Genomic DNA, 18057 nt, shown 5'->3' with positions numbered 1-18057 from the left:
TGAAGCTATAAAGTAGTGACTGGTAATATATTTGTATTACTCTATATGCTTCTTTTAAAATTGTGGTGCAGCATCCATCTCAGAGAGGGGGACCACCTGGGTCGCCAGTTAAATTAACCTTGCCTGTGATGATGATTTATAAAAACGAAATATGAGAAAATATTTGGGAATAAACCAAACTTCCATATGAAAACTTCATACCTGTGTGATTTTCTCCAGAACACCAGCACCATTTGTGAGAGTCTTCAGTAGAAAAAAAGAACATCCTGCAGTTTGACAAGGGTCTAAAAGAAATGGGGTGATTTCTTTTGGTCAGTTACACTCTAGCACTTCTTTTGAGCTTGTGGTTATTTCCCCCAAAGAGGATAATGTAATAATATAGGCAATAAGATATAAGACTCCTGTTTATCATTAGTGGTAATAGCCTTCATTGAGCAACCGATAGCTGTTATTTCTGCATTTAATACTCATAATGTTGCTGAAACTCAGCCTCTGTCCGCCGTAGCCAAATAGAAACGTGGAGACAGAGTTTTGGGTGAAAGAGAAAAAGACAGTTTTATTGCTTTGCCAGGCAAAGGGGGCCACAGCAGGCTAAGGCCTTAAAGACTGTGCCCCCCTTGGGAGGGATTAGGAGGTGGTGTTATAGTTTGGGGAGTGGAAAATAGGGCCGCAGATAAGGATCAGGACGGAGGCAAGCTTGTATTGTCTTCTGTTCAGTGGCCCCAGGACTGGTTCCGTGGTCCTCCAGCTGGGAATGAAGACTGCTTCATCAGGTAGTTCTTCCCTGGCAGGGGGTGTGGGGGGGTAGGGGGTGTTTAGTTCTGCAGAAAGGCTCAAAGCATGGCTATGTATGTTCCTTAAGGCGGAGCTGGCCCCTGCTCCAAGGCTGCACTATTGCGTCTTGACTGCTCCTCCCCGGTCCCGCATCCCTCCCTCCTCTGCCCTTTGAAACTCAGGGCAGGTCTTGGAGGCTGAGGCTTATTCCCTAAGAACGAGAAATGCAGGACCCAGAAAGAGCCTAGGGGCCCCATAGGACCCTAGGCCGGTTGCAATGAGAATCTGGTCAGTTGTAGTCCGCTTTTCCACTCTGTATTACAGGGAAGGAAATGGAAGCTCAGGAAGGCTAAATAAGATGTTTAAGCTGATACCGCTTGGTAGTGGAAGAAGCAGGGTTTAAACCCAGGTCTCTCTACCACTAATGTCTATGCTTTTAAATATCGAATTGTAATTTGGTCAGTATATGAGGTGATCTTCACGTGTGTCCAATATATTTATTTGAAAAAAACATTTAATTCTTTTTTTTTTTTTTTGTCTTTTTAGGGCCGCACTCGCAGCATATGGAGGTTCCCAGGCTAGGGGTTGAATGGGAGCTGTTGCTGCTGGCCGACACCACAGCAACGCCAGATTCGAGCAGAGTCTACCACCCTCACTACAGCTCACGGCAAGGCCGGATCCTTAACCCACTGAGCAAGGCCAGGGGTCGAACCCTCAACCTCACGGTTCCAAGTTGGATTCGTTTCCCCTGCACCACGACGGGAACTCCTCATTCTTCTTGAGTTGTAAGCAGCACATGCTTAGGAGAAAAGTTCTGAATGGGATGTATGAAGAAGGGGTTAAAGATTGTTTATTTTAGGACTGAATTCTGAGATGATGTGCTAGAACTTCCAAATCTACTAGGTGAATGTGAAATGAGGAGCCTGCCAATTCAGCCCCTGGAAAATAGTGTTTACTGTAGTTGCCTTCGCAGAAATCCCATGTAGTATCATTTTGATGTCTCAAGTTCACCAGACCAGCCTGCCCTGCTCTTCCCCAGGATAGAAGCCGTGGTAGCATGCAGTGACTAGAGCAGAACCAACCGTCCATTTGGGGAATTCATTTCTAGGGTTTAGGTCTCTTTAGCGGAGAAAACCGCCTGGGGAGCTTTGTGAAAATACAGAGTACGAAGTAACTCTGTGGATTTGCATTTGTAGGCAGGGCCGAGATAGCCCGATGGTTAGAAATCAAAGATATAAAACTTTAGTTTCACATTAAAATCCCCAGAGATGTGTTATGGATGGGAACATAGATTTGCATGGCTTTTTAAGAGATGTCGTGAATCTTCAAAGACGTGCTAAGCTTTTAGCTGCTAGAGCGCCACCTGGGGGTGATTTGAGCGTCTTTGTCCCTTGAAGCTTGTTTCCCTAGAATTGTCTAAAACGCATCAGGTAATTAGAGCCTCTTTGTCATTCTCCCAAAGAAGCAAGCTGTCCAGGAGTTCTGGGAACTGCAGGGCCGGCATCTCCCTTTTGTTTATTCAGTGACTCACGTGTTTTTAAGCCTAGCGATTGAATTGGCAAGTGCACTCTGTGCTCCAGGACATCTGGGGACAGGCGCTTTGGCGCTTCCTAAATCCTTGCCTGGCCTTCACGTTCCAGGTAGCTGGATGTTCTTACCATTAGGGAGCCCTTAGCATCCTTAAAAAAAATAATAATCAGAATATCATTGACTCACAAAGTTGTATTAATTCCAGGCCTACAGCAAAGTAAATCAGTTCTGTGTGTATATTCACATACACACACATATAAATGTATATCCATTCCATTTCAGACTCTTTTTCCGTATAAGTTATTCCATAGTATTGAATAAATTTCCCGGTAATGTATAGTAGGTATCATCTCACTCCAGGCAGAATGGCCATCATCAAAAAGTCTACAAACAATAAATGCTGGAGAGGGTGGGGAGAAAAGGGAACCCCCCTACACTGTTGGTGGGAATGCAAGTTGGTGCAGCCACTGTGGAGAACAGTGTGGAAGTTCCTAAAAAAAAAAAACTAAATATAGAACTACGATATGATCCAGCAGCCCTACTCCTCGGCATATATTTGGGGAAACCATAATTGGCATATCCTTTGACCATCCCAAAAGGATGGAAGCTTTAAGAGTGAAAAAAAAAAAAAAAAAGGCTCTTTTCCAGCCATAAAACTTGGCCAAGCCATAGGCAGTAAATATAAACACATTTTTAGCTCCTAACCTGTCTGAGGCACTTTTTATTTGCAATTGCTGATCTCATCGATTGAGTGTTATGATCCTCATGAGAGAGAAGAGGAAATTGCTCCTTGCTATACATTCGTTAATTGGCGAAATCACCAACTGAAGTCCTATAATATTGGCCTCAAATTGGGGGTGTCACTCACCATCCTGCCGTCTGACCTCTTGCAGATAACTTCCCACACTGTTGTCCTAATTCCTGAAGAAAAGGGAGCAGAGTCAGTGCTTGAGTAGCTCTTGCCTTGGGTTCAAGGGTTTCCGGGTTAGAGCTGGTCACTGAATTTTCTGTGTCCTGGTACTTTGCCTTCGCAGTGCTCTTTTTGAAATACATTCACATACCCCTCATTGCTTGATTCTGGCTCAGAGGCTAGTCTCCTGGTCCTTGTCCCTTATCCATATCGTCAGAGTAGTGATAGGTATAGATAAGGAAGTAAACCTGGAGAAAATATGTAATTAAAGAAACCATTCAATTATAACAAGGTAAGATGACTATTTAAAACATTTTTAAATGAAATAGTGTGTTTAAATTTCCTACGATGTTTGAAAAACTATTTAACTTTACCACTTTGGTACATGATGGATTCAGTTCTTTTTTTTTTTTTTTTTTTTTTTTGCCTGTTCTAGGGCCACTCCCAAGGTATATGGAGGTTCCCAGGCTAGGGGTCTAATCAAAGCTGTAGCCGCCGGCCTACGCCAGAGTCACAGCAATGCAGGATCCGAGCCGCGTCTGCAGCCTACACTACAGCTCACAGCAACGCCGGATCCTTAACCCACTGAGCAAGGGCAGGGATTGAACCCGCAACCTCATGGTTCCTAGTTGGATTTGTTAACCACTGCGTCACGACAGGAACTCCTGGATTGAGTTCTTTATGGCTTTGCCTGTCTAGCCATTCAGGGGAGAATGGGAAAATGGAAAAATCATATTAAAGTACTGTCCATTTAATAGTACGGACAAATCTATCTCCTAATTTCTTAGAAACAGTTCCAGATTTACTTTTTTATAAGAAGATCTGTGATGTCAATATTATTTCCTGCCGCAGATTATTCGTCTTGTATTCTAGTCCCTCTAAAAGTCCAGGCAGAGCAATTAAAAGTTTCCAAAATCAGGAGTTCTCATTGTGGTCCTGAGGGTTAAGGACCTGATGGTGTCTCTGTGAAGATGCAGGTTAGATACTGGCCTCCCTCAGTGGGTTACAGATCTGGTGTGGTGCTGAGCTGTGATGTAGGTCGCTGATGCAGCTCAGATCCCGCATTGCTATGGCTGTGGCGTAGGCCTGCAGCTGTAGCTCCGATTAGACCCCTAGCCTGAGGACTTCCATCTGCCGCGAGTATGGCCCTAAAAAGAAAAAAAACAGTTATCCAAAATCAGTAAGTAGCCTCATCCCTGCCAATTCCAGGGCGGGATGCTTCATTTTCCAAAGCATCCAGCAAGAGAATTAGCCAGAAGATTCTCTGGGATGAATCTGAAAGGGAGGTTAACAGCCAGAACATGTTTATTGTCAGTACGTGGCAATGTTTAAAAGCAGGGCTTTTAGCAAGAAAATGAACCTTGTTTTCAGGCCTGCCAAGAGTGAGACAAGCCATGACATGAGGTATAAAGACCACGTTCACTGTTCTCCCAGTGCAGAGATTGTGTGTGTGTGATTCTCTCCATGGGTTTAACTAGACGTGTGTTCTTCTATTTATGGCTTCCTCTTAGAACATACACTAGACGTAGAAAAGAAACCTTCTCCATGCAATAAGCAACAAAACCCTCTTAAAATAGTGTTGTCTGTTGCATGGGGGATTGTTATTCTGTGACTTCCTTCTTTGCATCCCTGAGAATGTGCTCAGGGATGCAAAGTTCAGAAACACATTGTAGCTTGGCCTCTGAGAATATCTTTTACAAGAACTGGATCATATTTGGCCATGGAGAAGTCAGCATCCTGCTTCACTTCAGTTCTAGGGGAAAAACACGTGAGAAAAATGGAAGCAAAATTGTCATGAATTCCCATTGAAAGTCTTATTTTGTGCAAATCTTACAATTAAATTAATAACCTCTTTTGTAAGTTAGTGGGCTTTTTTTTTTTTTAACCCTTTTTGTTCTTTCTTACAAATGAGGGACAACCACGCTCACCATCCATCCACCACTCACAGTGATGGGATGTTTCTTCTCACACTCCTGTAACATCATGAGTCTATAGGTAGCTCTTAAAACATCCTCTTGTTCTACAGTAGTCATTACTTTTCCACTTTTTTTTTTTTTTGTCTTTTTGCTATTTCTTTGGGCCGCTCCCGCGGCATATGGAGGTTCCCAGGCTAGGGGTCGAATTGGAGCTGTAGCCCCCGGCCTACGCCAGAGCCACAGCAACGCGGGATCCGAGCCGCGTCTGCAACCTACACCACAGCTCACGGCAACGCCGGATCGTTAACCCACTGAGCAAGGGCAGGGACCGAACCTGCAAGCTCATGATTCCTAGTCGGATTCGTTAACCACTGCGCCACGGCGGGAACTGCACACTTTTTTTTTTTTTTTTTGGCGGACCGGTGGCATATGGGAAAAAAAAGTGAGAAAAATAAAATTGTTGTCATACATTCTCATTGAAAGTGTTACTTTGCAAAAATCTTGCAACTAAATTAAGTTCCAGGGATCAGATCTGAGCCACAATTACAACCTGTGGCAACACTGGATTCTTTAACCCCCTTTGCCAGGCCAGGGGTCAAACCTTCATCCTGGTGCTGCAGAGACATTGCTGATCCCATGGTGTCACAGCAGCAACTCCTCGTCATTGCTTTTCTATGTCCTCTCTCTGTCTAGGCACTAAAGGCCCTAGAAATCTCTTCTTCGTTGCCTCCATCTCTAGCAAGTTAGGTGGGAAAGAATAGACCTGACAAAAATAATTATTTTGAGTGAATGAACAGACAAGTGAAATCAAGTGGCCCTGCTAAGAATACGGGAAAGACGGTTTCTAAAAGAGGCTAAATAATAATAAGCATAGCTATTTCAGAAGTGACAGTGATGACAAAAGGCCAACCCTAAGTGCATGGCCACCAGAAGTTGGCTATCAGCAGAGAAAGATGTTGTTCTGAGTAACGAAGGGTCTGATGGTGGAGCCTTGAGCTGTGGCACTGGGCGTTGTGGGGCGGTGACAACAAGACTCAGTAGGGTGCATGGTTTCTCTCCAGTCATTGACCGTTTCCTTATATGAAAGTGGGATTCGGCCATTCTGGGAATTGGTTTTCAAATAGCTGAAAAGTTTCGTATCTTACAGATGAGGAAACTGAAGATCAAACAGTGAAAGTGGGAAGTTCCTGTTGTGGCTTAGTAGTAATGGACCTAACTAGGATCCATGAGGACGCAGGTTCCATCCCTGGCCTCGCTCAGTGGGTTAAGGATCCAGTGTTGCTGTGAACTGTGGTGTAGGTCACAGAGTGGCTCGGATCCCGAGTTGCTGTGGCTCTGGTGTAGGCTGGCGGCCATAGCTCTGATTGGACCCCTAGCCTGGGAACCTCCACATGCTGCACGGTCAGCCCTAGAAAGATAAGAAGAAACAGTGAGAGTGAATTGTGTGAGATCCTTCGATCGGTCAATCACTGACCTGAGGGCATAATCCTTGTCTATCAGTACACAGCTCAGTGCTCTGGGCCCTAGGAGTAATGAGTCTAAAACCATAAAACTCTAAAGTACTGGAGCATTGTTTGGGGCTCTTGCAAAGGATTTCTGCAACCAGCTCAAAGCACATTTTCTTAGCTCTCAGACTCCTACATAATGTTATTTGTAAACATGATATTTTGTTAAGAATAATAATAATAAAAAAAGAACATATGCCAAGCAGAAAACGAAAGCCTTTTAAAAAACAACCACTCTGAGGGATTCCAGCGCTCACTCTGACACGTGGAACTATGATAGCCAGAAATCTAAAATATTGAATATCCATGCCAAATTTTAGATATCACACTAAAAAATTGCATAAAAACAACAGGATCCAATTATTGATGAATTCCTTCTATAATTACTTTACAAATAAATGTAAACAAATAGATAAATACCTTTGCCATAGATTTAAATAATGTTGGGAAGAAGGACACATTCATTTACTTAAAAAATAATTACTAACCATCTACTATGTATTAGTCAGGGTTCTTCGGAGAAAGAGAACCAATAGGGAGTATACGTAGAAAGAGATTTCTTCAAGGAGTTGGCTCCTGAGATTGTGGGGAGCAGCAAGATCAAAATCTTCAGAGCAGGGCAGCAAGCTGCAAATTCCAGCAGGACTCAATATTGAAATCCTGAGTTCAAAGGCAGTCTAGAGGCAGAATTCCCTCCTCTTGGGACACGCGTCTCTCTCTCTCTCTCTTTTTTATTTTAGGGCCTTACCCATGGCACATGGAGGGTCTCAGGCTAGGGGTCGAATTGGAGCTGTAGCTGCCAGCTTACACCACAGCCCCAGCAACACCAGATCTGAGCCACATCTATGACCTACACCACAGCTCACGGCAATGCCAGATCCAGATCTTTAACCCACTGAACAAGGCCAGGGATCGAACCTGCATCCTCATGGTTGCTAGTCAGATTCGTTTCGCTGAGCCACAGTAGGAACTCCAGGAGACTTCTGTCTTAAGGCCTTCAACTAATAGGCTAAAGCTCCCCATATTACAGAGGGTTATTGGCTTTACTCAAAGTCTACTGATTTCAATGTGAATTACATCCAAAACATGTAATACCTTCACAGCAACATCTGGATGGATGTTTGGCCCAGATGTTGGACCATACATCTGGACACCACAGTCTATCTGGGTTCACATATAAATTTAGCCATCACTGGTTATGTCTCAGGAGCTGTATGAAATTGGAAGTTATAATGGGAAGACATCCAGTGAACAGTTGACCACACAAACAAGAGCGACACAAGTGTCAGATATGAAAAGTGTGTCTACTTTGAGAAGTTACAGCAAGGAAACCTAACTCAGTCTGGGGGACTTAGGGTGGCTTCCCTGAGAAAGTGGTATTGAGGCTGAATCCTGATGGCTAAACAATGAGGCTAATCAGGGAAAGACAGGAGCAGAGATCCCCCAGCAGAGGAGAAGGTTCTGCTATAGATGCAGTGCCCGGAGGCCTGGGAGAAGGCTAGCATGGTTGATTCTGGGTCCTTCAGGGCTTGTAGCTCATGTTAAAGACTTTCCTCTGATGGACATGATGTAGGACGGTGATGATGAAAAGTCGCTTTACATGCTCTGAGGGAAATGAATGGGAAAGGCTGCGTGAGGCTGCGGGATGACCAGTTGGGAGGCTGGAGAGTGGTGCAGGTAGAGGTGGAGCTGGAGAGAGGTGAATGACCCCAAAAGGTATTTTGGAGGGTGTTTAGGGGACATGAGATTAGCTATGAGGGTTGAAGGAGAAGTAGGCATCAAGGCGATTCCAAGATCTCAAGCTTGCTTAACACTTTGGATGCTGGTGCTCTGGTGCTATTTGGGATGAGAGGGAATGTTGGCAAAGGGTCAGAGTTCAGTGTGGGTTGGATAGAGCTGCAGGTGCCTGTGGTGTAGCCAAGAGGAGAGATCTAATGGGCAGTTGGATGTGTAGCTCTGGGACTCCAAAATGACATTTGGAATGAGAGAGAATTGAAGCTGTGAGAGTGGACTTAATTGCATAGGGAGAGAGCATCAGGAAAGCCAAGGACCAAGCTCAGAGCCACTCAGTACCAGAGGTGAACTACAGGAGGAGGAGGTGGAAAGGGGGAACGATCGGAGAACCATGGACACAACTAGGATCTTCAAAGGCAGCAGTGCGGCATCTCTCTGAGCCTTCCTTCCATGGCCACGACGTGCTCTAACCAGAACCGGAAGAGGATTTCCTCATGGAAGAACTCATGGGATTGGGTTAGGTTCGCCTAGACAATCCAGGATGTTCTCCCCAACTCAAGAGTTTGAGCCTTATTCATGCCTTTTTGCCATGTAAGATAATATATTCACCGCTTCTGAAAGTTGGAATGTGGACATCTTTAGGGGACTGTGGGATGCTACTGACAGGTCGCAGAAGATAAAAACTAAGGCGTTCCCATTGTGGCTCAACGGAAATGAATCTGACTAGCATCCATGAGGACGCAGGTTTGATCCCTGGCCTCACTCAGTGGGTTGCGGATCTGGGATTGCCATGAGCTGTGGTGTAGGTCACAGACTCAGCTCAGATCCCGCGTTGCTATGGCTGTGGTGTAGGCTGGCAGCTACAGCTCCTATTCAATCCCTAGTCTGGGAACCTCTGTATGCTGTGGGTGTGGCCCTGAAAAGACAAAAAAAAAAAAACAACCTGAAAATTTTCCAACTGGATGTAGTCTGTGGATACAAACAAGAGTGATTTCCTTAGATTAGAGATCCTGAAAACAGGCTGAAAATTAAATTAAGGAGATTACAAGTAGATACCTTTTCAAGAAATATAACTGAAGAAGACATGCAATTCTTGAGTCCCTCTTAAGCCTACATGTGTATCTGTTAAGACCAGGACAATGACTGATTCTATTGAGGGTACGGCTGGTTGGAGCAAGAATTCCATCCCCCTAGTTTCTGAGAGCCTCTTGTTCTATTCCGAGTATCTGAGGGAACAAGAACAAGGAAGTGATGGACATTAACAAACAAAAATAAAATCTAGAAGGTTCTTGTTAACTGAGAAAACGAAACGAAGATAAAAACCAGTATATGGTCTGAAACTCTTGACATTCATTTCAGTTTTTAAAAAGGGTGTTTATCATGTGGTTTTAGATACACGAGTTCCAGGCCAGTTAATCATCTAATAAATGTGTCTCTGAGAAGCATTTGCTAATAGCTTGATGTTGGCAAAATTAATGTGTTTCAAATCTGCTGCTTCTGAAGCCAAAAGATTTCAAAATCCTATCTGTGCTGGTGACGGGTTGCGTTTCAAATGGCAAATCAGTGGGGATATGAAAGAAAGAAAAACACACGAATGGCCTCAAAAGGAAAAAAAAAATACTTTAGAATTTATAAATTAATGAAAATGGTCATAATAGTTAACAATTACTGAGTGATTAACTTACTGCCAGGGCTGTTCTGAAAGTTGTACAGTAGCTCATTTAATCAGTAGGACCTCCCTCTCCCCTCCCCACCACTAAACAGCTGCAGTCGCTGTCCCCATTTTTGAAATGTGGAAACTGAGGCAGTCCACCCTAGGGCTAGGCTTTCAACCTAAGCAGGCTACACACTTCTAACTCCCAATGACACTAGGTAATTTAATCTCACACTTATGCCCGCCACGTGCCTGTCTCAAGTATTTACAGACGTAGCATTTCCCCCACAGTCCTGTGAACAAAGTATTTTCCCACCATCTTGCAGATGAGGAAACTGAGGCACAAACTGGTGACCTCACACAGGGAATCGGGGCTGAGCCAGCCAGCTGGGTCCAGAGTCCCACATCCAAACAGCGGAAAGGTGATGTTTTTTGAAACTTTTTCATGTAGACTCTTTTTCTCAAACACCCACTGCTGTTGTCTTTTTATTTACTTATTTTTACCTTTTAGGGCTGCACCCGCAGCATATGGAGGTTCCCAGGCTAGGGATCCAATTGGAGCTGTAGCTGCCGGCCTACACCACAGCCACAGCCACACAGGATCGGAGCTGCGTCTGTGACCTACACCACAGCACGGCAACACTGCATCCTTAACCCACTGAGCAAGGCCAGGGATGGAACCCATGTCCTCATGGATACTAGTCAGATTCCTTAACCACTGAGCCACGGCGGGAACTCCCTATTGTCTTTTTAAAGTGTTGGAAATGAAAGAAAAAATTCTTCAGTTTGAGGGGTTAGTAAACGTGTTCCTGACTCCACCTTACCTGCCTCAGGTATGAGTTCAGGTCCAGGTCATCCTTCAAGATTCTTTCAGCTGCACAATTCTGTGAACAAAGCGCTTTCAGGATCAGGTACCCAAATCCCTTCTATTCTTTTGACCGTCGTTTATTGCTGAGTTTTCACGGGCGGGGATTGACGTTACATTTCATCATTGTGACGACTCACAAGCATTTGCAGTGAGCGTGGACTGAGGGCTTGAAGCTGCCAGACGCTGTGATGAATAGGCCGGCTTGGTTGATTTGACTTAGTCCTCACCCGGATGAGGAAACTGAGCTCAGAAACGTGTAGCACTTGTGCAAGTCACATGACCAGGAAGTGGCAGAGCTCGGGACCAAACCCAGGAAGCTTTTCTCCGAGACTCTGAGGCCCAGTCCCCTCTCCGCTTTGTTCTGATGTGTGGGGATGAAATCAGAAACATCACGTTGGTGTAGACAGAAGCGAAGATGGAGCATTTAGCCCACACCTGAGAAGGTGAACGGAGGGGAGATTGGTGATGTGTGCCTAAAATCCTATCTTTCTTGCACAGCCAAGCGGCGGTTTCCACAGTTAGCGCCTTTCCCTTGGGTTTTGTCTGTTGGGGCCAAAAGACCAGCTTAAATTGTGACAATTATTTAAACCTCCTCTGAGATGTGTTGACTAATTAGCTTGCTTGCTGCTAACAAAGAGCAGAATCTGAAGGGATAAACGTGGAGGTTTGTTTTGACTGAGACAGAACCAGACCGTGTATCACTAGGTGATGGGGTGTGTGTGTGTGTGTGTGTGTGTGTGTGTCTAGGAGATTGTGTGTGTTGTAAGACTGTTATGTAAAATTGTGTATGTCTGTGTAGGAGATTGTGTGTGTGTGTTGTTTGGTGACCTCAAGCAACTGAGAAGTTAGAGGTCATGGAGACTTAGGCATCAGACTCTAGAGAGAGCACATTATCACATACAGGGAAGGAAGCAGCCAGTTGACTCTAAGATGACATCAAGGAAACGAAAAGTGACCCTGCAAGTCTGGCTCACTTTGGCCAAAAGAGGAGGGGACTGAGACGGTCCTAAGGTGGGTCTGCATCTGGGAGACGCCTAGAAACATCGAGAGAGTGGGAGATGCCTGTGGGGCAGTCATGGGTTTCCAGGGCTCGTGAGATCATCCAGCCTAGGCTTTGGCCCCTACCCATGCGTGTGAATTGTCTCAACATCACCTGTGTGTGGGGCCCATTTTAAGGTCAGCCCAGAATGCGATTCCACAGTCAGCATTCCAGCGATTGCCTGTGCTCACTGCCAAGAAAGGTGTTACATGTCTAGATCCTTCTACGTCAGCTTTATCTCCAGCTTGTCCTCCAGAAAGATGGAAAAGGGTTATATCACTTTCCACCTAAAAAAGCCTCAATATTTTAACAACCTGGTGCTGTCATTGGGTCACTCCATAATCTCTCTTTTTCCATTTTGATCCCTTTGGTTCCTTCACCTCACCTGATTTATCCGGTTTTCTCTCTAAACTGCACATCTGACAACACAGAAGAAGGCCACGTGTCATTTACGAGGCCTACATCACTTTGGTGCCATACAGGAAATGTCTTTCTTTTTTTGTCTTTTTAGGGCTGCACTCGCAGCATATGGAGGTTCCCAGGCTAGGGGTCGAATCGGAGCTATAGCCATTGGCCTACACCACAGCCATAGCAATGCCAGATCCAGGCTGTGTCTGCGACCTACACCACAGCTCACAGCAACGCCAGATCTTTAACCCACTGAGCAAGGCCAGGGATTGAACCTTCATCCTCATGGATGTTAGATTCCTTTCCGCTGCACCACGACGGGAACTCCCCGAGTAGGAAATGATCGTCATCATTTACTGTTGCTGAGAAGTGGAGCAGTAGCATCGGTACCCACTGTAGGAGAAGAATTCGTGATTAATAAGGAATCCCCGGACAAGTTAACTTTCCTTGCAAACCTACAGAAAAATTCCTTCTTTTGCTTATCCGGGTCTTGGTCTTTAAGGACAAGAACCATAGTGGTAATGATAGTCTTGGGAGTTCTTGTTGTGGCTCAGCAGGTTAAGGACCCAACCTTGTCTCTGTGAGGATGCAGGTTTGAGCCCTGGCCTCACTCAGTGGGTTAAGGATCTGGCGTTACCACAGGCTGGGGTGTAGGTCACAGATGCAGCTCGGATCTGTCATTGCTGTGCCTGTGGTGCATGCCTGCTGCTGCTGCTCTGATTTCAACCCCTAGCTGGTGAACTTCAGTATGCCACAGGTGCAGAGATAAAAGAACAATAACAGTAACAATAATATTCTTACAGCGCCACAGTGTGGATGCATTGGGTATCATTTGAGAATGTTCACTATGTCCTTAATGGCATGAATACCATTCATGAGTCAGGATTCTTAAATCTGTGTCCGTATATAGCAGCTATAAACGAGGAGTGATTACATTATTCATTTTAAGCAACACTTCCAACCGTTGAAATTGTCTAACCCTTTTCTCTGTTGTCCGCAGAAATGTAACCTGGAATAGTTTAGCGATCCCAGATACCCACTGCTCACCAGAGCTGGAAGAAGGCTACCAATGCCCCCCAGGATTTAAATGCATGGATCTCGAAGATCTGGGACTTAGCAGGCAAGAGCTGGGCTACAGTGGCTTTAATGAGATAGGTCTGTCTTACTGGTAAAACACATTTTCAGTTTCTCTTTTACAATGTTTATGAAATGGAGAGAATGGTTGTATAATGGATATTTTATGTTCAGACTGGCTAGAGAATTGAAGAAACACAACTGCAGATTTTAACTGTGTGCCTGCATAGTGATATAGTCTGTAAATATATTCTGTAACGTATGGTCTGCGTCTGTCTATATTCAGGGATGTCTGTAGAGTTAATCTCATTTTAGACTGTCTTGAGTCTTAATTACAGCATTTAAAGGTAATTGTTGAGCAAGGTTCAAGGGTTGTTGACTCAAAGAACCCTTTGAGTTAATAAGACTTGGTTTCCTTCTACAGGTAGCTCTATCCTTATAGGCAAGGTAAGTCTTACAGAATTGGAATACTAGATGTTGATGAATGCCTGAGAGCCAAAGTAATTCTGGAACAGAAGACAGCTAATGAAATAATGAATATGCATTAGCCATATGATTGAGGTGTGGGAACTGCTTGTATGTGAATATGAGGTGCTCAGATGTGCCCACTTATCTGTGGCGTGTCGTATTAAGTCCTGGAATGTGCCATCCCCACACAGTAATGAAAGAACTTGGCACCTGCCATTTAGTTGACATCATTGCATTTGTTATAATTCCATGCAAGTTGTGCATATCTCATTATTGAAGCAAAAACCCATGGAATTCCAAACAATTATTTTAGACTCTGAGAATTCATCTTTGTCAGTTCGGCAGCCATAACAAAATACCGGAGACTCAGTGGCATAAACAGCATAAATTGACTTCTCTCCAGTGTGGAGGCTGCAAGTCTGAGGTCAGCGTGGCGTGGTTGGGTCTTGCAGCGTGCAAGCCCCTCTTCCTGGCTTTCAGATGGCTGTCCTCTCTCTGTGCCTTTTGGTGATAGGGTGTGGGGGAGAGGAGAGAAAGCTCTCTGGGTCTCTTCTTCTAAGGGTGCTAATCCCATCATGAGAACCCCACCCTCCTGAGCTAAACCAAATCCCATCCTAAAGGCCCCACCTCCTAATACTATCAAGATGGTGTGGGGGGAAGGGCTTACACATTAACAGCAGGGGGTGAGGGCGTGGGTACAGAGCAGAATTGTGGGAGTCATTTGGAAAAAGAAAAAAAAAAGCTTTTTTTTTTTCTTAAAGTTTCAAGGCCCAGGTACTTTTAAGAGAGTCTGAGACCCTTTTACCCACTTTCATTGTATAATGAGATGGTGGCTGGGCTCTTCTGGAAGCCAGATCTATAGATTCTTAATAATCTGTCTCTGGGCGTGGTTTCCCTTCTCAATGGGCCGGCTGTGCAATGGGGATTTCATTGCCAGGGAAGCGAGACTCAGCCCCTATCAACCCTGAAGGGCACCTGCTTCAAAGCCAGCCTGTCAGTCTTCACATAGGAGAAAAAGTGGCTGGTAAACCCTGTTCCAACCCTGGCCTTCAGTCCCAGCAGCTCGTAGATGGTGTTATGCAGGATGACGTTTCGCATTCTGGGACAAGTGTTTAATTTCAGAAAGAATGTGTGAAGACCTTGCTTTGATTGAGGAATCTGTGCCAGATATATGAGCTACTAAACCAGAAGCCTTGGGATCGAATATGATACTGACCTTGGGCTGACAAAAAACACAAATAGGAGTTCCTGTCGTGGCTCAGCGGAAACAAATCTGACTAGTATCCATGAGGACGCAGGTTCCATCCCTGGCCTTGCTCAGTGGGTTAAGGATCCTGCGTTGCTGTAGTGTAGGTTGCAGATGGGGCTCGGATCCTGCGTTGCTGTGGCTGTGACATAGGCTGGCAGCTACAGCTGCCATTCGACCCCTAGCCTGGGAACCTCCATATGCCAAAGGTGTACCCCCCCCCAAAAAAAGACCAAAAAAAAAAAAAACCCACACAAATAGTTGGTATATTTATTTATTTACTTATTTATTGGCCATGCCCATAACATGTGGAAGTTCCAGGGCCGGGGATCAAACTCGTGCCACTGCAGTGAACAGAGCCATAGCATTGCCAATGGCAGATCCTTAACCACCTGAGCCCCTAGGAAACTCCAGTTGGTATTTTTAAGGAGTGAATTTTGCAAATAACATCCCTAAATTTGTATTCTTATCGTTTGGCATGCCCTCAGAGTAAATTTGCAGCATTTTAGTTAGAGGGGCATTCTTCTGTCTGCTTTGGCCAATGATACATTTTCCTGGTTCACAAAAATTTGGAAGTCAAAGAAATGAGCATTTCAGTTTGCTGTACTCTCTTATACTTCTCTGGCTTTGGAACCAAGCTTTCATCCTTCCCCTTGTCTCAAAAATGCAAAGGACTCTTATGGATAAACCTGGGCTTTTAGGGTTGAGCAGGAAACCCCAGGTGTGGTATGGGAGATGAGATATATAGATTTGGTAAGCTGGTCGGAGCGAGCTCCAGGAGTCCTAAGAGCTGGGGCAGGACTGGAATGCCCAGCTGGTCAGAGCCTGCTGCTCTTTCTTTAAGGCACTGAGCGTGCCTAGGTCTTATATGGAGAGTGGCCTGGCCAGCCAGCATTCAGGAGTTAAGCTGCCCTTGCACTGGAAACCTCCAACCCTTTCAAGACGTGTTGCTAAATCAGATCACACCCTGGTCATTTTATGAAATAGTTTTTTGTTTTTTGGTTTTTTTTCACACCCTGGTCATTTTAAATTCAGCAGGGGTATCTAAACTCCAGTTGCTGCATTGTATCCAAGTGGCCTCATCTTTCTTCACCTTGACTTACAGTGGCTTCTACTAATGCAAAGTACAATGTTTCTTTGAGAGAGAAAATCTCTTTATTAAGTGCAGGGGCTTGAGAAGCCTGGTCCTGGGAGGGATTGCCCTGGGGGCAGTAGTAATCTTACTGTAGCTCTACTGTTTATTTGCACGTTTATCTCCCAAGGATTTAAGCTCCTTGAAAACAGGAAGCCTGTCTTTTCATCTCCCTGTCTCCAAGGGCCTAGAGCAATGCCTGCCTTAGAGGGAACCCTTTATAAATATTTACTAATGGACCGAACAAAGTCTGTGTCCTTTTGAATTCATTGGTAACCCATCATATTTGTGTTAGGATATGGAGCCATAATAGAGAATTAAATTGTTTCCCTGTTGTTCTTTTCCCTGATTTCATCTGCTTTTGTTGGCAGTGTTCATTATTCCTCATGACTTCCCTTTCTATACAAGCTTAATTTGCTTCTTTTTCTCAAACGATGATTGAATTCAGCCTCATTGTGGGACTAATGGTTAGATCATGAAATGTTGACTTTGCACTGTAATCAAAAACTTCTAACATGATCACTGTCATTTAGATTGAATTGGTAACTACTTCCTGATATTATGTATCTGTGTAGATGCACAAGTTTGAGATTATTTTAAAAGTTCTTGCGGAAACAAAAGATAATGTTTCACCCAAAATGAGGAAAAGAAATTAATTTTATTAGGCAGATGTGATCATCTCTTTCTGATCATGCAGTTAAGTTTAAAACATAATTAAATGCCTAATTGTGCATTTAAATTTGTCCAGTGTACTTGGTATATAAGTAAGCAGGATTGAATTAAAAGGGGCACATTTCCTGTTCATACTAATCCAAATGATCACACAGTACACTGAATTTCAATCATTTATAAAATTTTATTTGTAAGTAAGTTTATGTCTTATTAATTTTTTTTTTCTTTTTAGGGCTGCACCTGCTGCATATGGAAGTTCTCAAGCTAGGGGTCAAATTGGAGCTGTAGACACCCGCCTATGCCACAACCACAGCAACATCAGATCCAAGCCACATCTGCAATCTCTACCACAGCTCATGGCAACGCCGGGTCCCTAACCCACTGAGTGAAGTCAGGGATCGAACCCGCACATCATGGATACCAATCAGATTCATCTCCACTGCACCACAACGGGAGCTCCCTCCTTAAAATTTAATATTGATGCTATTGAAAAACTCAAGTTTAAAAATATATTAAGGAGTTCCTGTCGTGGCTCAGTGGTTAACGAATCCGACTAGGAACGATGAGGTTGTGGGTTCGATCCCTGGCCTTGATCACTGGATTAAGGATCTGGTGTTGCCCTGAGTTGTGGTGTAGGTTGCAGATGCAGCTCTGATCCTGCGTTGCTGTGGCTCTGGCATAGCCCGGCGGCTACAACTCCAATTCGACCCCTAGCCTGGGAACCTCCACATGCTGCGGGAGTGGCCCAAGAAATGGCAAAATGGCAAATAATAATAATAATAGAATAAAATAAAATAAAAATATATTAAAAGCCAGAGTCATTAGGTAGAAAAAATTATAAAGAACCCCTATTGTAAGATTGCAAAGTAAAGACACATTTTGTCTCTAAAATCACGCAGACATCAGGAGGACTGAGAAACTGAAACGCAATTTCCATATTTAAGGATTCTGAAAAACCTGAAACTATGAACCACAGTCCCAGGGGGCCAGTTATCTAACAGAAAACTTCCTGAAAGACTCTGGCTACTGAGGATCTCAGGTAGAGCCGGCAGAATACGGACGTTCTGAAGCAACTGGTGTTTACTGTACGTTCAGTTTAAAAATTCAACAATAACAACTGAGATACA

The 18057-nt window shown here is 44.3% G+C and overlaps 1 protein-coding gene across 1 annotated transcript in view; it reads left to right on the top strand.

Moving 5' to 3' along the window:
* Positions 1 to 18057, top strand: part of NALCN (sodium leak channel, non-selective) — a 311653-nt gene that overhangs the window by 45672 nt on the left and 247924 nt on the right. The window contains exon 7 of the mRNA XM_047756274.1: positions 13339 to 13493. Coding sequence (XP_047612230.1) covers positions 13339 to 13493 — 155 coding nt within the window. The remainder of the gene's footprint in view (positions 1 to 13338; positions 13494 to 18057) is intronic.

Source organism: Phacochoerus africanus, chromosome 13 (genome assembly GCF_016906955.1).
Source record: "Phacochoerus africanus isolate WHEZ1 chromosome 13, ROS_Pafr_v1, whole genome shotgun sequence".
Lineage (NCBI taxonomy): Eukaryota > Metazoa > Chordata > Mammalia > Artiodactyla > Suidae > Phacochoerus > Phacochoerus africanus.
Note: the sequence above shows the minus strand (reverse complement) of the source record. Positions and strands in the feature narration are given on the sequence as shown.